Raw genomic sequence first — 24,110 nt, forward strand, 5'->3', positions numbered from 1 at the left:
TTTTATTTTAACTTAAATATAAATGTTACATTATTCTATTCACTAACTGCATTACGTTTTAGGAATCAGTTCGTTTCAGTTGGTTAACCAGGTAGAAATTAGGTTAGCAACTGTATTATGTTCCGTTTAGAACTTATTGTGCATAATCTCCGGGTGCGTTGCAAAGACATTTCACTGTATACATGTATGAATGTATGTATGTATGTATGTGACGAATAAACTTCTTGAATATCGAATCTTGTTCGTAATGTGGCTTTCTGTTTCACTTTTTGTTTCTTCTGTTGTTCTCCGCCTCACCCTTCAACACAGTCAGGTCCAAATGCCTCTCATGGGTTGCACTCTCTCTTGTGTCTATTACATTTTTCTACCTCTTCTGGATTACGCTGGATTACTACCGGTACAAAAAAAAATAAAAAATACCAGCAGTGTTAATTAATTAGGTTGACCTGATAATAATCAACCAATTTCATTTAACATTTTCTTGAATTGACTTGAATTGTTTTGATTGTAGTAGATTGAAGAGCATTGTCTCCTCTATATATATAAATATATATATTGGGGTTTTGTTTTTTTTAAGAATGCCATTTAATTTTGGGTGAGTTAACGGCATGCTGTCCTTTTTATGGGCAGTTTGTCCTCTTTCCTTCGTCTTCTGCTTCCTTTGCTCACGGTCATTTCTCCCTGCTTGGCAAACTTACCAGTACTCTGTCCACTGGTCCTTCTCAAAGACGTCTTCTGGAATGGGATCAATCAGCACCAGGTCTGAGACGTGCCTGAGGATGGAAAGAGGACACACACACACACACACACACACACACACACACACACACACACACACACACACACACACACACACACACACACACACACACACACACACACACACACACACACACAGAGAGATGAAGTAGGACTCATCGACTACCCTATTCCACTTTAGCCTTCTGGCCCAGGCTGTAATGAGTGTGAGATGGATTGCACCATCCCGCCCATGCGCCCACGTATTTGTCAATCTGTGTCCCCGTGGACGGATTACCACAGACCACATCCAGGGGCAATATTTTCATTCTGAACATGTCATCCACTCGCTGAGCCATAATTTACTACCTTAACGGCCGTGACATCACGGCTGGCAGAACCCTGAATCTTTTGGGCCTGACACGGGGCTGCCACAGGGCTGCCAGTCGTGTAAATCACCACAAGTTGTCTCCGGAATGACTGGGGCTGGATGATAACAGGAGGGAGCTCTGGAGTCATTGACATACCAGGAATTAATAAGTGTGTGAGATTGGGGGTACGTCGAGTATGACAGTTTTAAGGAAATTAGCGGTACTGGACAGTTTATATCATGTGCCAAATGAAAATATGTTTATTAATGTATAATAACTTTTTACAAGCCTATGTAATCATTTTTTGTATAATGTTATATTTCCCGGGGTTGAAAGAGCAATCACTCGTGCCTGTTCCTCCGTGCCCTGTGTCCTTTCCTCGAAATAAAACAACTAAAAACAGCGTGTTTTTAGTTGTTTTATTCGGAGGAACGGGGCACGGCTCTCCGCGATCAGGGCACACAGAGCCGTGTTCGCATCCCTGTCCAGACGCGGACGTTTTACACATATAAAAATATATTTGTGAATGATTCCCCTTTTATTATTCCTCATTGAAATGTTATCCCTGCAAATTTTTGTAAGCTTCTATCTGCTTTATTCTGTTATTGTAATGCACACTGACTGACAAACGCGCCCCCCCCCCCAAAAAAAGGACTATTCAACTTGAAGATTGTCAGTTGACTGACAATTCGACTCGTCGTCTTTCAGGGGGCATCCATATTTCCAAGTAAACCTAACTGTGCTACATTACAATCATGATTTTAGTATGTTAAAACTCACGCATCGTGGATGTGGCTGTAAAACCTGGCGTTGAGAGTGCCGAGTTCCGAGCCCACCAGAATGAAGGGAGTGTCGATCCCAGCTGCCTGGAGCAGCCGGTGTAGATCATCCACCATCCTGGAATGATAACAATAATAACTACAACAAAGTTCGCCCGTCACCTACCGGCACAATAGAAACTGTGCCAAGGTTTATTTGTCATGCTCGGTGGAACATGAACTCCTGGAGGAAAGATACATTTCATTATACTCTACTTTAATAAGTTCATCAGACACCGAAGAGAGAGTCCTTATTTGGAGGCACAGAATGACCTATGAATAAACTAGTGAAAGAGCATGTGTTTGCTGTTGTTTTAAATATGTCATATTTCCAACTTGTCCCCACAGGTGATTAACCTTAACAAGTAAAAAGCAAGCATGCTTTTCCCTTTTTTTATTCTTTTACTATTTCCTTCAAGACCCAAGAGAGCAGCTATATTCACATAAACGGTGATTGTGAAAGCCAAATGATAGGATGGAAGAGAAACACTCCCAAACACACCACATCCTCGAAATGGCACGTCATCTCCGCACAGAAGCCAGCAGCTCCATTCAGAGAGCCATCTGTTGTGCTGCGGTTGTGGCAGTAATAAATCAAACCCGGGATGTTGCACCGAGATGAAGAGGTTTCAAAGTGCAAGCGAGGGAAAGGTGAGGTGGTCATCAGCCCACCCCGCCTCTGGAGATATTGAATTCTGGGAAATTGATTGCTTACATCCCGAAACGAGCCTCCGTCTACTGCCTTGGCCAGATGCCAAGGTAATGCAGACTGCCGACTGTCAACACGTCCATGCCTGCTCAGCTCTCAGACAGGTTTAATGGTCGATGGAGGCATTATGGTGGCAAAGGCAGAAAGATAAAGGATGACTCTGGAAGCAAAGGCGGACAGGACAAGGCAAAGGACATCGGTGGTGTCTTAAGTGGTGTTTCTCCTGCTACATAATAAAGAACATTACTGGGACAAGAACTGCTGCCCAGAAAATTAGGAGAAAACCAACGTCACAAACCTTATTCTAACACAATGGGTTGACCAGGCTCTTTTTCGAGCTTAATTGGGTGTATTTGGGATGTTTCTCAACAGGATTTTGTGTCATAGCCCATGTTAAAGTAAACAGGCAAACAGGCTGACACATCCCATCAGGTTGCTTCATTAAATGCAGGCCATGACACTGTTGGAGGATTTCACCATTAGATTTTAGCATCCCAGAGCTACTTGCCTCCACATAGTAGGTAAAGTGGTTCCAGCACTTGTTACTCTGACCCTGACACAGGCCGCGCCTTTCACCGCAGTGCAGCCTGCTCACTCAGATGTCTACTTCGCTCACATCTCTCCCAATAATTTCAACAATTAAATCCTCTTGAAGAGACGGTTGACCCGTCTGGCTCCAAACAGCCCACTCAAACAATCAGGCATTGTAGCGACAGGACCATTGACACAATGATGCAATGGTGATAATGTATAATTCATGTATAGTTATGGGTGTGACTTGCAATGGCCTACTATTATTAGTTGAATTGGGTTTTATTGGCTGAAAGCACATCAATTAATAGAATACAAAAACATTCTACTTACTGTCCAGTTGTTGACATCGCCCAAACTTTTTCCGATCCTGTGGTGTCGTTTTGAAACACTCGCTTGCTGAACCCCAGTCCCATTCTGTCATAGCTGCACACCTGCAGCACACGTCATGAAAACCAAAAGAGGATTGCAAGTTTAGATGCAGCTAACTTCACATACAACAATATAACAACTACACAGCTACAGGATAAGCATGTGGTTAAACACTTTTTTCTTTAGGAAAGAAAAATATAGGTCTTTATGTGCTGGAAGCTTGGTGTTGTTGCTGTTGTTGGCCTTACGACAACAAGACTGTGACCTTATTCAGGTCACATTTCAGACAAACAGAAAAGGGCAGGCTGTCAGGCCCGACTTTTGCTATGTTGAGCCCTGGCTGCACAGAGAGGATGTGGCAGCACTACTGCAAGCACTGTCCTAACATGACCCTGACAACCAAAAACATGATCCCATTAGCAGCATCAGTTGTCCTTTCTGGTGAATTTGCTGACCACATTCTTCAGACTTAATTTCAGAGCTGGCTTGAAGGTATCCTTAAGAGCACTACACGGAAGGAAAATAAACAACATCCAACCTGTGGTTTACCTTGCTGGTTTCACCACGCTAATACAAAAGCATAGTGACAATCCGTTGTTCTCTTTAGATATAGAATTTCAGGATCTATCAGTTTAAAGTGATACATGTCAACATGATTAACTACACACCTTTGTCAGCGCAGCGATGCTTTCCTGAACATGAAACCAAATGTCAGAGGACATTCCAGTCGGGGAATCCAGTATGACTGTTAATAAAACATATCCATGTTAACCAAGCTGTGGGTGGCGGAGGCCAGCCAAGCAAGAACTGTGGAAAATGAGTAATAGAACTCCAGCATCACCCCAAGAATTAAGTATTGCTTTGATAGTGCTTGCATGCCTAATTTTTAAGAATATTATATATAGAATATGTTATATTACCAACTGGCTTTCCTTGTCCTTTACACAATAGGTGCATCTTTTGACCCGTTCCAACATCAACAATCTGGCCATCTGAATACGCATGGAGGGGGAGGGCTGTCACATAAATTTGTAATGTGAAGTAGAAGGTTACTCATGTTTTGGCGATAATAAAATAAGCATAAGACCATGTGGTAAATGTGACGACCTTTGGGCAAAAGCAGTTGTCCTTCTCTTTGCAGCGACGCGTAGTTGAGGAACGGAGGGACGATGATGATGAAAAACAAACACTTCCCGATGTTTTTGAGCACGGAGCCGTAGGTGGGTCTAGCTCGATCCTCTGCCTGAGCGGCCGGCTGTCGATCATCAGCCTTGAATGTGGAAGAGAAGGTAATATATTTATATTTTTTAATCATACCATGACGATAATCACTGTTTATGGCTTAGTTCAATAGCATAGATAGAACAATAGACAGACAGACAGACAGACAGACCACCTTGGAGGGATGTTACATCGGCCCACGTCGGTTATAATAGCTATACATTAGATACATACATTAGATATACAAACAATAATAGAAATACATTGGCAATATGGATTAAAACCCAAAAATTAACAAACCAAAAATTTTTTTTTAAAAAATGGTTGTATACAACAAACCTAAAAACTGGGAAAAGAAAAAAAAAAAAAAAGTAGATATGCCAATACTCCTCTATCATCAATTTTCACTCCGTCCAAAAAAATGAAATTGTAATATTGCATAAATCAAACCTATACATACACTGATCCCTGCATCCCTGGTAAACTGTTCGGATACGACACGCTGTAAACACAGATCCCGGACCACAGTATGATTTTTTTTTATTATTATTATTATTATTATTATTATTTCATTTTGTTATCAAACAGGCTTTCCTTCGCAAGCGCCATCCACCTTTACTTCAGCGCTACGTACCCGGCTTTCAGACCTACGAGCTGGGCCACTTGGTTCTGGTCCTTCTGTTCTTCTCCGCATTTTTAGGAATTGTACCCCGACACCGCACTAGGGTGGTAGGCTGGTAGGCTGGTAGGCTGGTAGGGTGGTAGGCTGGTAGGCTGGTAGGGTGGTAGGCTGGTAGGCTGGTAGGCTGGTAGGCTGGTAGGGTGGTAGGCTGGTAGGCTGGTAGGCTGGTAGGCTGGTAGGCTGGGGGCGGTTTGCTCCGCGAAACGCGTGCGGAGCCAACGGTCGTTCTGGAAATTGGACCTGCAACGACTTCCTGGTTGAAGTACGGAAGCCGACGAGGGGGAAAGAAACGCGTCTTCGCCCTCGAGAGCGTCTCGAATGTCGTCCACCCCTGGGTCCCAGGAACGCCGCGGTTGTTAAGTGTCTCAAAACGAACGCTAAGTCACCTATAACGGCAATGTCGGAACAGGAAATAAATACGGATTGTGTACGCTCATTATTATAGAATCATTTTGGCCCACTCACGCGTGTTGTTGTACACATGTTTATTCATCCTGCGCAGAATAGCCTTCTCTTCATACTTCTACTCACTCAGCCAATACTAGCAACCATACTCTGCCACTAAGCCCCTTCCACAGCCTTTTAATTCGATGTCTACCTTCTGTTTTTTCCTCTTTTTATTACATTGTTAAGATTTATGCACGAATCCGATTCTTATTCTCAATCTTTAATAAACCAAGGGAGCTCTTTAACTTCCCTCTCTTTTTTTTTTTATGAAATGGCTGTAGACAACCTTCCATATATATTTGTTTCTTATTCTTCTCAATAAACATAGTAGGTTGAACCGCATATCTCTACGTTACGTCTACGTCTCTTATCTCTCCGTGTTTGTTTGGTTTTTTTTGGGGGGGGGGGGGGGGTTGTTTTTTTTAAATCCTGGCATTTCGCTCCGTCTAATGCATTTTGTTCTATTAAGTGTCAAAGCAGTATAACCAACGGCCTGCAGGGGTCCCTGTCTCCCACGGACCCATACAGTACATCTCCCATAATGTATTCCACTCAACAAGCAAAAGGCAGGATTAACATCGGACGGGAGCATAATCACCATTTAATAAGAGTTTGCTCAAGCATCCTCCACTGTCAGATGAAATATGCGGTTCCCACCATAACAAACTGCAGGTCGATGACTAAGCTTATGGAAAGCTTAGACTGGATCTCATCATGTCAAACTAAACAACCACCCATCTATTGTGATGGCGTGTCCTCCACTCCCCCCCAGAGCGGTGGGTGGGGTGGCTCTGGGTGGCCGCCGCATCGTTTATGTTAATTGTTATATTTTTTACGCAGTTATACTCTCGGCGTGGCGTGCCAGAGAGTGTTGCTTTGCGTCACCAGGGGAGCGCGTCATCCATATTGATGATCTTTTTTGCGTCATTCGAGAGGGTTCGACCCGCCAGCACACCAGCCAGCGTGGCGCACCGACACACACACACACACACACACCGACACGCGTTGAACACGTTGTTTTTGATTTGTTCATGATCCCGGTTAGTGCGAAACAAATGTACCACATCAGAAACCCATCGATGACACTATCCCTTGAGCATAAGACACTGTTTCTTTTGATCGGCCGCCACACTTTAGATTTAAGAGGGGGAAAGGTCAAGTTATTCACTCGACCATCCAGAACTTCTATTCGGTAAACACCATCTAGACAAAGTTAAAGCTCGACAATAAACATTGTTTTGTTAGCAAATGACTGGTGTGACTGGGGCCGTGTAGGGAATTCATTGCAGTAATTAAAAAGCCTGCAAAAGCCCGGAATGATGAATGTCAGGTAGTGATTCCACTCTCAGACAGCCTGGGCTTCAGGCACCCTCTGATAATAAATGTGTGTGTGTGTGTGTGTGTGTGTGTGTGTGTGTGTGTGTGTGTGTGTGTGTGTGTGTGTGTGTGTGTGTGTGTGTGTGTGTGTGTGTGTGTGTGTGTGTGTGTGTGTGTGTGTGTGTGTGTGTGTGTGTGTGTGTGTCCCAACACCCATAATACACTAATGACCTGTTGGACATATTCAGAAAATGTGATTTATACTCATATTTGCCTTGTATGTTGAATCAAATGAGGAATATTAAATGTGTGTGTGGTTGTATGTGTGTGTGGGGGTGTTTGTTTGTGTTTGTAGGTATTGTTTTGGTCGGGGGTGTCCAGTTGATTACAGCTGATGGTGCAGGGCTTTCTCGAACTCCTGGCATCTGTTGGAGCTTGGCCTAATTAGGACGGTGAGAGGCATGGCCCGCTCAGAGAGACAACATCAGTGTTCACCCTTCCCGTCTTCCCACCGTTTTTATTTTTTTTAAATCTTTACATGGAGTCATTTCTTTTTCTTTAAAAATTATTTCTTAATCCTCTTAATTTCTTTCTTTGTATCCCCTCTGTCTGATGTTTACTGTCATGATCTCAGTCAAAGCCCACTTATTGGACGAAAGGTTTAAAATCTAAACGTAAGAATTGGGATTGTCAGACTTGCCCCACTTACTGTAGCATTATCTTTGCTTTTTCATAAAATATGTGTAACATGCAAATATCATACGTGTAAAGTCATTTTCAGTGACCATGAATTGCAATAACACACAGCAGAGTCCCAGTGACGTGTTGTTGCTAAGCGAGGCCTTCCCCTCGGCAGAATTTACACCGTACACTATTATGGCAAAGCCATAAAGAAGCACAGTCTCCTAAGTGCCTTGTTTCTCCCCACCCAATGTTTGAGTTTTGACACAATGTTGGTTTTTCTTTTGCTGTTGCAGCCATGTTTAAGGTGCTGACCATTCCCTGTCTCCCTTAACGTTCAGCAGAGCTTTTCACAAGGCAGCCAGTCCTACATGTCACAGCCAGTACACGGCACTCTCACTGGAAACAGATATGGTGAAAGACAGCTAGTGCACCTGGAGAGTTAAAAAAAAATAAAAAATTGTAAAAACAAATAAATAAATAAATAAATAAATAAACAAACAAATAAATAAACAAATACATAAATAATGCATCAATGCATGTGCAATTATATGAGCGCCTGTATAGCGGTATGGGGACGTATGTGCATTGCCATTGGTGCTCCTGTTCAAGCACAAATAACCTATTTTTACATTTCATACTCATCCGGCTGGCATTTATCACGAGCCTGTGGCTCCACTCCATCTTAACACACATTTCCTAAGCCATGGCACTCAAGATTGCACTCATATTGGAGCTCAGCAACGGTGGAAGAAGAACTCAGAGCTTTTAATTAAGTTAAAGTACAAATAATCACACAGAAAATTACTCTAGTAAAAGTGAAAGCACCATGTTGACGTTTTTACTTAAGTCAAACCAGACAGAGCTAAAAGAACTAGCTCTTAAATGTACTTAAAATATTAAAGGTGTATGTCATATTCAGTCTATAATATGGCATAAAGTGTGATGATACATATTATCTGCAGATCAGATCAGCGTATCCTGATTTAAATCCATATTTTCAAAACTAAATGTATATAAATAGAAATCCAGTCGGATAAAAAGTAGATATTTGCTATGAAACGTACTGCAGTGGAAGTGAAGATACTTAAGCAAGTACAAATACTCGAAAAATTTACTTCAGCACAGTTCTTAAGTACTTGTGCCTTGTTACTTTCCACTACTGGAGCTCCGGTATTAAAAACAGATTTTAAAATCGTTGCTTACAACACATGCATATATGCACCGACATATGCACAGAAATACACAAGTGCGGACATGAACGGACATGCATTCACAGACACAGACACAGATACACACACACACACACACACACACACACACACACACATACAATTGCATGAAATCATAATTGAGATAGCATGGTAGTCGAAAAGCCATTTCCTGTTTATCTTATCTGGATGTCACATGGAGCAGGTTAACAGGGCGACATATCCGCAGAAGGCTGATTGTATCAGTGAAGGGCATCACAAACTGCTGCCGGGTCACTCAGGGGATTGTTAGGTGGCATTCATATCTCCCAACATGTTGCCTTGCTTTTATTACATTCCCACACTGAAAAGTGTTATGATGTTATTATGCATCAGCTCAAGGCAAAACAAAATTATCCGCAAGATATAGTGCATCTTCGGCTTGTGGTCACAAACAAGTGCGTGGAAGATGATTAAGTTAAATTTTAAAAAAATTGAGGCTGCCTTATTCTTTACGCGTATCCCTTAATAAGTTATATTTAATCTATGAAAAGGGAAATTCTTCACACGAAAAATGTCTGTAAATGACATCAGTTAACACGAATACAATAGGGGCAGATCTGCCTTTACATTCACATGTACGGATGGTGAGGAAATCAAGTGGTGCTAAAATTCATAAGAAGGGAGGAGGTGGCCTCCTGTCACTTTACACGCTGCAGCAAGTGCCAGGCAGCTTCCTTTAAAGGTCTTAAGTATCTACTCCCGTTCTAACCTGGAGCTTTCTATGTCTATCACTGTCAGTCCCCCCAGTGGATAACAAGCCTTCCCAAAGGTAAGAAGTCTGAGGCAGAAGGCTCAGGCTCCTTGTGGTTAGGAGCAGATTTGAGAGCGAGACAACCAGGAGATTCCACTGAGAGGATGTGAATCACGGTAATACGATTATAAGCTAAATTCAATAATATATATTTTTTTTACCTTCAGAACTCTTCATAAGTCTGAGTTTGGGGACATGTGTAATACAGTATGAGGCACGTTCAGTAAATGTACCTTTTGTCTTTTATTATTTGGTTGCATGCAGCTTGTGGTCGCTCCTGCCACAGGCTTGTATCAAAATGTTGTTCTGAGGGTTTTGTGTTCAATTTATGATTCGATGTTGAAATGTACCCAAAAGCCCCCACCCCACACTCAACAAAGGCAACCTATTTCTGAGGAAACAGGTTGTTTCCCTCATTTATTTATGAGTGAGCTCTGGGGTGTTCATGGGGACAGGCGTCGGAGGCATCGCTCTTCCAGCCCTCATGCAGACTCCATGCGGCGCTCATCGATTTTAGCCCCCTCATTGCTGAAGCACACCATCAATCAATACAGTAACAAGTCTTCATTTATACTTGAGAAATACACTGTTTCCAACTCAGTGAGCACGGCACCCGGGCGTTGTCAGTGGGACCGGAGAGAAGCATCAGTCTCTACTTGGCCTTGAGCCCCCACCTGCCCAACGATTCATGAATGTCAAAATCATTTCTGCATTACCGGGTCATGACACTGACACGTGACAAAGGAATGATCTAATTAACGCACACAGAGAAAAGCAAAGGAGCCAACTGGTGACGCCGTATGAGAAGCCTTTTTGGTACCACAAAGAAACAATTCAGACAGGTTCTTTAGAGAACCGTTTATTTTTACTCCTTTGCTTAGAAACCTGTATTGCATAAGGCAATTCATAGTACTGCACAATATACAAAGTATTGCAGGTATGGTTATTTTCCAAATTCATGCCACCATCTAATAACAAATCAAATTAAGTAAAATTACGAATGTTCTAATATCTAAAATAACCATTTGAGGAAGATGGAAGATGAATATCTATCCACTGAAACAAACCACTCAGTCCTTATTTTTTGCATTTGATGGTGGTAATTCATGGGACCACACATCCCTTTTAAACAGCCATTTATGAGTCTTTATTTTTGGGGACGCCACAACACCCTCCAAGGCCACCACCGTATGCTGTATTTGCAATAAACCATTTTCACAGCAGACATTTTGACATGCCATAGAAGAGAAAACGCGGCTCAAGTTAATAAGATGAATTGTGGGTCAGTTCCATTGAGGTGTTTCTGCGTGCCAGCATGGAGCTGGTTCACCCTCACACCTCAAGGGAACAGACCGACAATTCATGCTTTTTACTTCAGCTTGCTATGATCGTCTAAACATGGACTCTTTTAAAATGCCGCGGTCAAGATGGCCCCCAACACTTCCTGCTCAGCACGCCCAGAACCCATTGCACTGACCTGTCTGTCTCACAAGGATCTCCCTTTACTAAAAAAAAGAAATAAATTCTCAAATTCTGCTAATGTTGAAGGAATTACTTATTCCTACATAAGGCTTAGGCTGCCTGTGAATGTGAGACCGTTGATTTGATTACTACAGACAAAATGTATTTATTGCAAGTTGTCTTGGACAAAAGTATTATACTTTTATATATATATAAATATTTATAAATATATAAATATATATATATACTATAATCAATAAATTAATACATATTTTTGTATATACATATATTATTATATACAGTAATATATAATATCATATAATATATATATAATATACATTTTATATATAGTAATGTCACAAAAGCATATACAGTAAATATATGTATATTTATTTTATATATATATTTCTAATATACATATATAGAAATGTCACAAAAGCATATACTGTACATTTACATATATTTAAATAAATATGATAAAAAATATATTGTAATATGCTTATTGCATATTATATAGTATTAAATATAGTATTGTCACAAAAGCATATATATATATATATATATAAATAAACAAATAGATAAATAAATATATATATATATTTTGTAATATACATATAAATAGCAATTTCACAAAGGCATATATATATATATATATATATATATATGTATATATATATATATATATATATATATAAATAGATAAATAAATATATTTTATACATATCATACATATATATATATATATATATATATATATATATATATATATATATATATATATATATACGTGTTATAAATTTATCCGTTTTTTAACATACTTTTTCATATGTAATGTCAGTAAAGCGACGCTTCTATCCGTTAACAGTGCCCCTATCCCTTTACACCAGTTGTCGTTGGGACGGAGCGGCTTGGTACGGTCCGCCCCCCCCCGCCCCTCCCCGTCCTGATGGTACTTTCTATTGGGAGACGGTCAGATTACTCTGCATGTCCGCCACTGTGTGTGTGCGTGCGTGCGTGCGTGCGTGCGTGTGTGCGCGTCCTGCCGAGGAGCCGAGGAGCCGAGGAGCCGAAGAGCCGAGGAGCCGAGGAGCCGAGGAGCCGAGGAGCCGAGGAGCCGAAGAGCCGAGGAGCCGAGGAGCCGAGGAGCCGAGGAGCCGAAGAGCCGAAGAGCCGAGGAGCCGAGGAGCCGAGGAGCCGAGGAGCCGAAGAGCCGAAGAGCCGAAGAGCCGAAGAGCCGAAGAGCCGAGGAGCCGAGGAGCCGAGGAGCCGAGGAGCCGCTTCCAGGTCCCGGTATAATTGCAGACACCTGCGCGTGTCGTCGCGCGGTTCTGGGCCGGTGTGAGAGTAAGTGTCGCGACCTCACTTTATTATTGTGACTTTAAGCGGTTTTGTTGGAGGTTTTTCGGCTCTTTTTCCACCAAGTGTCTTTTGTTTTTTTTTCCTTAATTACTTTGAGGACATTCATTTATGAAATAAACGTGTTGAACATATACAGCTGCGCTCAACGCGGATGCCGGTAGGTGTTTGAAAACAGGATGGACGCTTGGAACGGTGTTGAAAATGTAAAGTGATTCTGTAAACAACGGGCTATCGCTGTAACGTGTCCGTATGAACACGGTCTTTATGGATGATATGGAGGGACCTGCCGCTACCGGGGAAGAGCCCGGTAGCGGCAGGTATCGATCACGCACGTTCTACGCTTTTGATAAACGCACACTTTCCGTTATCAGCGATGCGAGGCTCGCGGACGATTCGTTCGTAGCGAACGAATCCTTCAAACGAATCGAGAGGCGAGCGAGTGAATCCTCCTTTTCACAAACTGACAAAAAAAATACTGATTACCGAGGAATTAATTAAAGCCCGAGGTAAAAAAGAAAAACAGTCATTGAATGTGACGGATTTACACTTCGTGTTCCGCCAAAATACATCATTTCAACACAAGTAAATTATTTTTGTGACTCACATTTTGCGTTTCTCTGCCACACTTATATTTGAAAGAATTAGGCTACAAGATTATCTGGGATTGACAGGTTGCACTCTCTCTGAATTGAATGAGAATTCAGTTCAGAAGTCCCAACTCACCCAGTGTGCAGCACTGGCAACTGAATGAAATAACCAAAGTCTAAATATTGAAGAACTTTTTTTTTTTTTTTCTTTTTGTTTACTGAGTGACTCGCCAAGAACGGAGTCTCAAAACAAAGTCGAACCTCTCGTCACTACTGTGGGTTAGGCCAGTAAATGGGCCCTTTTCTCAGCAGACATTTTGACATTTTGTATTGATGGTTCAACACAGCTCAAGTCAATAAAATGAATTGGCTCTGTTTCATCGCCATCGACTTCTGTACGGTTAATTTCGTGCTGGGGAACGGGAACGCCTCAATGAAAACGGACTAACAATTAATGTTATTAACTTTCGGCTGCGTCTCCGCAGCATGTCAAAACGTCAGCTGCGGAAAGGGTCCATACTGTAGATGGGCTTCAGAAAGAAATCTGACAAGGTGAGGGTGTGGCTTAAATGAGGAAAACACTCTTTGGCCAAAACTGGTCCCAACACATCACCGCCTATAGCCAAGTCAGTTGCGTGACTACACAATACAACTAGGTGTAGTCCATTGGATTGCAGATGCAGCCTCCTCCGCTGACATGTGGTGAAGGGTTCAACTCTTTCGTTCAATTTTCTGCATCTCTTCATTTGGTTCAACCTTTTTAGTTCTGTCCGAATTATTTAGTTTGGCAGCATGCAAAGTGTAAATCAGTCACATTCAATAACAAGAATGCCAAATGCTTTGGCCTTTATTTGCCTTGGACTTTTAATATAGTCGGTGGTAGTTTCGGTTTGCGAGTCCAAGATTCACCTGCTCCGCCGCTCTTTTGCTGGAGTGACTCCTGAGTCATTTTGAAACCTTCGCGTTCGAGTCTTGCATCGCTAATTAGGATGAGAGCGCTTGCATACGCCGTAGGTTTCTTTATGCCTTATTAATTAATGTTTGTCCATCTCAACTCAGGCCCAAGAAGGGTCCAGGTATCCAGGCGCAGATTTAATGTTGTTTTATGACTAAAACCCCTTTTGACTAGAGGTCTTTTTCCAGGCTTGGTCTGTGTTTGGCTGATGCCCTCAAAAGTTTGTTGAAGGTCAAGGCTTGGAGAGATGGGGAAAACATGATTAAAGTGAGCTGAATTTTCATTGAAACAATTTAACGGTTAAAATGACCCAAGGCAATATTAAGGATTTTGCTGTATTATTAAGCAGCGTGTTTTATATAAATAATCTAGACAAGATTGAAGCTACTGTTTGCTCTTGAATCATTCTAATGACATTAATTTGTTGCTCACAAATGACACTAATGTTCACTTGAATAAGCTTAACCTCTCGAAACACAGATCACATGGGCAATAGAAAAAGTATATTTATTTTGTATGTAAGTATTTATATTTGTCACCACTTGTTGTTTTAAATGAATCTTCTTAAATTACCCTTAATTAACTCCTGCCACAGCTATCATTCAATGCAGTACATTGACCTTTGTGACACACACATATCTTGAATTTTATTCAATAATCAAATAATGCATGGTCTTGCTGGTTCAGCCTCCACTCCCTGTTATTAGTGAGTGGAGGCTGTTGCCAACTTGTTACTGCATTAAAATAGATAAATGATGTTGATAAAATGAAAATCTGTTGACATTGTTGTAATATTAATTTACATGTATGTTTGGTCAGAACAAGCTCAATTATTTGACATAGTCAAACAAGTTATTTTTAGATGTATCCCTATCCAAACGTATCAACCCGGGTTTTAACCAAATATTCTGTGTTGATTTGTCATTATTTGCTTTGACATGACCAGCTGTTGCCTAAGCTTCAAAGTAGCAAAACAGAAAATCTGATGTTCTGTAAAGGCTCTAATCTGCACGCTCTAATTTTGTGCAGTACAACAAATACATTCCTGGCTTGTCGCTGGGCAGCATACCCCACGTCCCAAAATGATGTTCTGCGCTTTGTCCAATTAACGACAGTTGATAATTCTTGTTTTAACCTCACTGCTAGATGCCACTAAATTCTACACACTGCACCTTTAACTGTTCTGTTACTCCCAGCATGGAAACGTCATGGATTAAATGGGTTAATCTAGTCCAAACTAATACTGGACAAAATAGGCCAGTGACTCTGTATTGGAATTTTTCTCCATGATAACAATTTATCTTTGACAAAAACCAAAGTTGTGGATCAGGGGATTTAGTAAGTCAATGCGTTTTCATCTTTTGCAATTATCCTTTTCATACAAAAGTCCTCTTTTTTTTTTTATGTTGCGCTTTATTATTATTATAATTTTTTTTTTTTTGTCTTATGTGTTTCGATTCAGCCCCAGGTTCTCCATAGTAAAATATTTATGAAATGCATTCATGAAACAGTCTAAAGAATAGATAGAAGGGACACTCGAGTCAACAGGAAAGCAATTGCATAAGGACAATCCATGTGACAGTGATTTATTGCTCTGTGTTCTGATGCCAGGAATCCAGCTGCAATCTTTTTAAAGCTTCCAAGAAAGAGATGCGTTATATGTTTATTAGCTCCCTGAAACCTCTCCATCATTTCTGACCTTTGTCGGCAAAGATGCGCCGTGGGTTTTTCTTGCACGTCCCAAATGACTCCTGGATGCAGCGTTCTCGTGTGACGCCGTTCATCCAGTGTAGTTTGCATGATGTTCAGCTGCAGTTCGTTTAATTTCGTTTAGTTTAATTTCACATATACACATATGTATCACACAGAATCTTTAGGCTGAAGTTATGCCTGTGCCTATGACATCTTTCCGTCAATCTGAAGGTGACTCCACATATTCAAGTTAAAAAAAACAACAAAAAAACAACAAAAAAAAACCCCACTTACATATTAAGGGACAAATTGTTAGTGATTGTGTTGTGGCTTACATAGCGACGGGACAGGCTTGGTCTGGGGCCCTAATGGCTTTACCTACATACAGTAAACAGTGCCATGGGACTAGTTGGGGATTACAGAGGATTTTCCATGCTAAGCTAAAGTAACCCAGCCCATTGACCCCTTGTGGTACCTCCTTTCCTCACAACACTTCAGCTGTCGTCTCCCCCCCCCCCCCCCTTCCTCAGTCCGCGCTGTGCGCTGGACGTCTGACCCTAATCACTGAATATTAACGGGCTGTGGTCGAGGAACTCCTCAGATGATGGCGTTTGAATCTATTTTCCACGTTTTTGTTGAGCTTTTGCTGAGCTTCTCAGTGGGTAAATTCTGGGTCTGTTTTTTTTTTTTTTTTTTAATATAAAGGGGTAACATCTACGAAAACGGAGCGATGACTTGACAACCAGCTGACGTATGTCACAGGGCTGCGTTGCATAACGAGGCGCTGCCATGAGCCACGGCACAGTTTGATTTGACTCTTCTGGAATGAAGGGCTGGATGACTGCTGCCCGGAAAGAGAAATGTGGACAAAGTCATTTTTTTGAGTGACACTCCACGTGCTTCTCCGTCAGCCTGATATTCAGAGGCATGACTCGGCAGAGAAGGCTCCCCAAGCCGTGTGCATAGATATACCGAACGCAAACCGACAGCCTTCCAGTGTTTGTACATACCTTGCCAAGAGCTACTACACCAGAAAGCTGAGGTTCTCTCTTTTGCCACTGTCATCTTTTGAGTAGCTCTCTAGACCCCGTGCACGCAAACCTTGGAAACATGAGCAGACAGAAATAGAACGACCCGCTGAGATAAAGGGAGTTGTCCTCGCCGAGCAGCGTTTCAAATCAACATCGTTATTTATTTCTAGTGGAATTCTCCTCTCCCCACCGAGCTGCCTACTGCCATTATCCAGTTGGATGCCGTAAAAGACGATATACTTGTTTTTTCTTTTCTTTTTTTTAATTTTGCTTTGGTTTTGGGAAATTCGTTGTTAGAAGGTACAACGTTAGGATTTATGTAGTGTTTACCTGTTCATGGTCATAGGATTAATGGTAACAGTCGTCAATCAAGTACATTCTTCAAGCAGGCATAGAGAACACTCTTATGAAATAACCATAACCTGAATTCAAGGGCTGAATAATTGATTTCAAAAGGTGACCAGGGCCTGGATATAGTGTTTTTAGTTCAACGCTTGCTCATAGCTTCTTCACTGTTTGATTATTTCTAGCATACTGCACAAGGGCAATTCTTTATAACATTATCTTTGGATTTATTGTTTGGCAGGGCTTAACGGTAATGTAATGAATCACATTATATTAACTCAGCCAGCAGTTTTAAATTCTGTTTGAAAGTGGTTATTTATAAATTTTTTTTTTAATAGTCCCATATTTAAAGATCATTGCTATGTAGGATAGAATACGCCTGGTAGTTTCTTTCACCTGAAAGTGTTTTTTTTATTACAATTTTTTATTTATTTTTTCCCAGTGGCCGTCCCTCAGTTAAGCACCCCCCTCAGAAGCCCCCTTATAGAAAGTACTTCACTTGGTGGTCAAACGCCGTGTTTTGAAGTGGATTCATGTACTTGTACGTAGAGTACAACCACCTCTGCCAATCAACAGTGAACCTTTCTGCTTCCATAACCTGCATTGAAATATATCTGTAGTATATCCTCCTTTGCAACCATCACTACTGCACTCAAAGTGATTCTCTGGCTTCATGTTAGAGACATCATTTCAATTGCATACTGTCACATTAAAACACTGTAAACATCAAGAGGTACAGTATTTGCACCCTGAAAGGAAACCGGTGAAATCCATTTGCTCTTCCATTCACGACAGGCTTGCCAAATTTACATTTAGATTCCTCGTACCCAGATGCTCTTATCCGGGGCAACCCAACAATGACACAATTGACCCTGGCGTATTGCCGAGGTCCTGCGGGAGAAGCTGATTCCTCCGGGTAGATAACCACCATGCATCGCCGCCATTAGGAGAGCACAAATATGAGTCTAGAATGACAGAGCGGGTGTTTACTCGTTGCCCAAGTAATTGACTGAACATTTCCATAATGGCACTGTGTTTCCTGCCTGGCTAATGTGACCCCTATTAGTTCAGGAAAGTGTGTGTGTGTGTGTGTGTGTGTGTGTGTGTGTGTGTGTGTGTGTGTGTGTGTGTGTGTGTGTGTGTGTGTGTGTGTGTGTGTGTGTGTGTCTGAGCCACCAGACATGGCAGAGGAAATGAGTTGGGGAGAATGGAGAGGTGAGGGTCTGGAGGGGGCGAAACAATGGTTAGGTGTATTGCAATGGGGCAGGACAGAGGGAGGAGAATCGACGAGAAGCTGATGACTCATATCACTGCGGTAGTCCAGGCCCTGATTGAAATGCCACTGCAGGTGGGAACTTTTTGAATCGGTTTATTGTCAAATCTTCGAGCCTGCTGTTTTTTGTTTTAGAATTGTAGTCTCGTTTTGAGATTAGAGGATGAAACTATTTAGGTGTGTGCGTGTGCGCGCACCTGTCTTGGGTCTAGTTAATTGGGCCTGGGATCAAGGGTGGCTGTACACCTGTTGCTCGGCAGAGCAACCACAGGCTAAATCACCTATCCCGGCATACACATGGTAGGAGCCCTTGTCATGACATGATTTCCCTGTGCTCCGTGCTGGTTCCATCCTGCCCACTCTCTACAATGAGCTGGTACGTTTCAACACCATTACCTGTCTCTCTCTCCGAGGGCCTAGCATGCCAGTTTGATCAATACTCTACTTTTTCTAATTTACATTCTGGGTCTCACCCAAGAATCCAGCACCATTAACAACTTTATTCACATTCACCTCTCTTTTCTAGCATCCATAGACCCAAGGGCAGATTTAAATGAAATTTACAACGGAAAATATTGCAGATTTAATTTTATACACCAAAATATTCTGTCAAGAAATGCTTCATTACGTTTTGGCGAAGGGTGTGTAACTGTTGATATTTGCTAATTGATATTGAACTGAATCTGGACCTAGTTTATCCGCTGCCCTGATATAAAGGCCCTTAGGCGGCCCCGCATTACACAGAGCGCGTGCTTCAGTGTCATCACTGCTTTACGGTGAGATGTTTCAACAGAAGTGCCGACCAGATCGGCGGCCATACCTTCTGTCCCCCTGTCTGTCGGAGGGATTCACCCCCAATCATTACATGCTTGGATGCTGATAGTGTTTGTCAGAAGGCTCTGCCCACCCAGACACAATTAAGCTGAAACACAAGGCTAGCCTAATGAAGCTCAGCAGGAAAAACACCCTGGAACGAGGTTCTTTTGCAGGAGAGATGGCATCGCACGTTCTATTGGTGTCAGCGGGCTTTACCCCTGGGCCACACCAGAAGAGACACCGTCAGCAACACGAAAGCGCCGCGTCATTTGAGGATTCGTCAACTTCATCCGGGTCCAACTTCACTTAGTCTACAGCGCGTTCGCATAAGCAGCGTTATCGAGACTTTAAACTTCAAATTGTGAAATTTCTCAACATTCAATGGGTAAGTGAATCTTTGCTTTCTTTTTCAACCTTTTTATTTGCATTTGGAGTCTGTTTGTTTATGGATTATTTTGTGAGTTTACCATTTATTTGTTGTTTATAGTTCACACATCAGCTTCTGGCTTTAATACAGCATGTTTTATTGCTGGAATGAGTAATAATCTATATACACATTGCGCCTATTACCAGGAGGAAGGCGGTGGCGGTTATTCTCCGTGGGTCCGAGGGAGAAGCCAGGGACGGCAGCGGTGGGTTCATCCCATTAATCAGAGGAGGATGCAGGAGATGACCACATGCTGTGTATTTATTCAGCTTTTTCTGTAATAAAGTATATTCTGGGTTTGTTTTTATTTTTTATTTATTTTTTTTAGTTATTTGTTGTTCGATTCTTAAATGAAGTAAAAACTTGCAATGGATATATTATTGTACATTGGATCTATAGATTAGTAGCACCTTATAAATAAATTGACTGATTGCTCTACTACAAAAATCTATTGCTTGACAAGTGTGTGTGTGTTACCAGGCTTGGTAATTCACTAAATACATGTATTGAATGGGAATCGATGTGCCAGTTTATGCTTTGTGCTCGGAAAAATAGCATTGAGTAAACGTTCGGTCCAGGTATTTGCACCATAGGGGGTTAGGCTAAAAAAAGAGAAGCTCTTCCCTTCATGCGCAACACCTGATTTATTTATTTATTTTTCTCATTTGTTTTCTCTCCCCATGCCACAGCGTCTGTTTCTCAGGTCCTGTTTTTTAGTTTATATAGCTAAAAATGCATTTATTGGGCCTTGCTAAAAGCGAGCTGCCAGCTGGCAGAAAATGCCTCCATCAAAATGTAATCCTAAATAATGTTCAAATTAGTTTGTGCTGCCGTTGATTGTGGTCCTTTTGAAAGCCTGAGAGTTTATTATTTTTCCGAGGCGAGCTCTGGTTTCGGTTAAACGTGGCTCTGCGTAATCACTTTAACGCCCTGCAACACTGTGACGAATGGAAGGATGAGCCCCATTTTAACTGGAATGGGAAAAGGAAATTGTCTGACTCTTTGAAATCATCTTGCTCTGCTCCCCGGGTGGCAATTTCATTTATTTATTTATATATTTATATATATATTTTTTTAATTTTTTTTTTATTTTTCCCTAAGATTTGAAATGTTTGCTTCATGAAATGTCATATTTTATGATGAAGTGGATTTTATTTTGCTGTCTTTACCTACAGCCATATGTGGTGAGCTTTATTTTTGTCTCATTAATATAGAACCTAATGCATTATCTGTCCTTTGTTAAGTCCTTGATCGCATCACTGTGTGTTTGTGCAGCAGGTGTCCTCTGTGACAGACTGGATAAAACTGATCATATCTCATCTGACCGCTGTTCCTTTTGACCTGAGAGCATTCTATCTTCATATAAGCTTAACTGCCTGAAATACATTAAAACATGCACACATCAAAAGTACACTAATTCACCACCCATTTAATGGTATTATAGAGTTATGTGATACTTCAGTTATTTCTGAAGTATCACATAATCATCATGAAGTATCACCCCCCCCCCATTGATTTCATGTTATCGAAAACAACTTTTACTTGTTACCTGTGTCACCACTTAGTGAACCTTAACATTCAGGCTGTTTATGCAGCGTGTGTGTGGGGCAAACTGTAGATAGGGCCTAAACCGGTGGTTTTAATCACCCCAGTCTCCTTCCCCCTCTTGCCTTCCCTCCCTCTGGCCCTCCACTCATCTCATTACAGACAGGGGAGGGTGAGAAGTGAGGTCTGCATGGGCCTCGGCATTAATTATTGAACCCCCCCCCCCCCCCCCCCCCCCCCGCCATCTCTTCCTCCACAGGCTCTGATAACCTTTACATGAAAGAGCAGAGGCTACCTCCCCGCCATTTTATAGCGTGGTAGCCACAGCACTAGCACCGTATAGACAGGGATCCGATGTTGGGGAGAATCTTTACCGGTCATAGGCCGTGCTACCTAATAGCTTATATTACAGGGTTTGCAGATATGGCTCCCTCTCATTTAACTGCATTCTAATTGCTTTGTTTCCTCACTGTTCTAGTTGAGCAGTACAGCTTGGAAAACTATAAATTCCACACAGTGTGGGGAAGTGTGCTATTCCTCATTATTGCATGGTTAAGCAAACAGTGTATTATTATTTTGTTAAAGTGTTGGTCCTTTATCTTCGATGTTGCTGGGGTTATGTGATGCATGGTGCCATTGCCGGTGGGCAGTAAAATTCGATCACTCAGTCAGAGCCTAATGGAAGTTCTACAGCGGTGTGGTCAAATCTATGATACCAAACGTCTCACTGTTATGCGTGTGTTTTCTTTTTTTGTGTGTCTATGGACATGGTGCCCATCCTGCAGGTTCACAAAGCTCGACCCGAAGCCCCGACCTGCGAGGACCTCTGCACGGGAGAAAGACACTGCCGAGATGTTCAGCACCAAAAGGTCAGCGCAGTGTCACTTTTGATCTGTTCTTGTGCCTCCTACGAAATATGAATGAACGAATGTCAGAAAATCTCAGGGCATTTTAAAATGGATGCAGCTGATTATGGCTGACATTTACGAACAGCTGTGTGGTCCACAGATTTGGACTAAGTGTAGCGCAAGCTGGCCATGCGGGAGGACAGCCTGTTGTGGAGAGACTGTTTGGGTCACAATGCTCTTCGTATTGTTGTTGTTGCCTTTTTTTTCTGATTTGTTTTAGTCTTTGGATTATATCCGAAGAGAAGGGAGGTTGTGTCCTTGCGCGGTCACAACGCTGATATAGAATGTGATTAAACTCTATCCATATATTCTCCAAATTGCCTTTTTACAGAAATTTAAGTCATATTTAAACATTTAGTATAGTTTAAGACCTAATTTAACTGTGACGGAAACACCACCACCAAACTTCAGCTGCTGACCGAGCACGCTGTGCTCTGATTCTGTTGTCCTGTCGTGCACTGCTTGCATGATAATCATTTTCAATATAGCATTCAGTTTAAATGGTGCAAGCTCACTTACTTGAGTTTCGATGAAAATTCCCACCAGATTGAAATTACCAGCCATGTTAATCCAAAACTCATTCTGATAGCTTGTGTATCAGAAAGTGCTGAATGTTTTGTTTATTTTTTTAACAATGTTTCTACTAAAAACATGAATACATTTTTCAGTTGTCAACAATTTGTATTGTTATGGTAATATAATAGTATAAAATGCAAATTGAAAGTTTTAATGAAAAGGCATACAAAATTCACACTTTACGGTAAGCGTTTAAAATACACCCCGGAAAAAATCTGTAAATTTGCATACTTTGAATGGAATGCTTTAGTGGGCTTTATTCCTAAACTGAACACTTCTAATATCACAAAGCACACCTAAAATTATGCTGGCTCAAAGGTAAGTTCCTTATATCTCACTTTCAGTACTCATTTTACCTTGTATTGTTTTATATATTCACTGAAGCAACATTTGCAATAGTCATTTTGGGGTCTACAGTACCACAGCAAATATTTTTAAGTGAATGTTGGCTCCAGGAGGAGCTAACTGATGATGTTGGCATGTATTGTAGTATGGGACAAGAGGAACGTTATGCTGTCTGGGTCTTGTCTCTTTATTACTGCAGATGGCAACACATACTGTAACACAGAGTGCCGACCTAGCTATTTGGTTAGTCTGTGCTAGATTCATTACGTAGACTTGGTCGACGGAAACCAGATGTACGGGTGACCTGAACAACCTAACTTTACTCTGCAGTTCAGCACCACTATTATTTAGTGACTGGCTTGTTTTCAATTTTAATGACACGGGCTGTGACTCAATCGAAAAGAAGAAAAATACTAATTAACTGCACCAATTGCTGTGATTAATAAGGATTAATCACTTTTTTTACCCCTCTAAACAGAGGCTTGTAATCATCGATATGTAAATACAGAATCACCAAATGGATCACTAAGTCACCAAATGAATGTAGATTCAACACAAAGGAAGTGTATTTCAAATCAAGTATTATAATAGCATCTTGTTAATTGAAGGAACGCTCTCTCCTGTGAATTACAGAGCAGCTGTTTCCTTTTTCTCATGATGCTGTATTCCTTATAAAATAACCTGTACACATTAATGATGCAAGCAAAATAAACAAAAACCGTCCTATGTATGATGGAAGGGAGTATTCTGGGCAACACACAAAGGCATAGGTTATTACCATGATAAGTTTGCTCTTCTCAACAATGACAGCCTAATTCATAATAATTATTATTTTTGTTTGTGTGATAATTATTTTGTTTCGCGTGATCATGTCCACTTGAGGGGAGAACTACATTTCT

The 24,110-nt window shown here is 41.4% G+C and overlaps 1 protein-coding gene across 1 annotated transcript in view; it reads right to left on the reverse strand.

Annotated features, from left to right (window-relative positions):
• The window catches only part of LOC307233920 (uncharacterized protein), an 18,238-nt gene extending 12,601 nt beyond the window's left edge, over window positions 1–5,637 (reverse strand). The window contains exons 1-7 of the mRNA XM_080005395.1: window positions 5,395–5,637; window positions 4,647–4,809; window positions 4,460–4,531; window positions 4,208–4,284; window positions 3,501–3,601; window positions 1,890–2,006; window positions 699–773 (exon numbers count right to left, since the gene is read on the reverse strand). Of these exons, the coding sequence (XP_079861521.1) occupies window positions 699–773; window positions 1,890–2,006; window positions 3,501–3,601; window positions 4,208–4,284; window positions 4,460–4,531; window positions 4,647–4,809; window positions 5,395–5,454 (665 nt within the window). The 5' untranslated portion in view covers window positions 5,455–5,637. The remainder of the gene's footprint in view (window positions 1–698; window positions 774–1,889; window positions 2,007–3,500; window positions 3,602–4,207; window positions 4,285–4,459; window positions 4,532–4,646; window positions 4,810–5,394) is intronic.
• Window positions 5,638–24,110: the final 18,473 nt, after the last annotated feature.

Source organism: Zeus faber (assembly GCF_960531495.2).
Source record: "Zeus faber genome assembly, chromosome: 8".
In the NCBI taxonomy this organism is placed as follows: domain Eukaryota; kingdom Metazoa; phylum Chordata; class Actinopteri; order Zeiformes; family Zeidae; genus Zeus; species Zeus faber.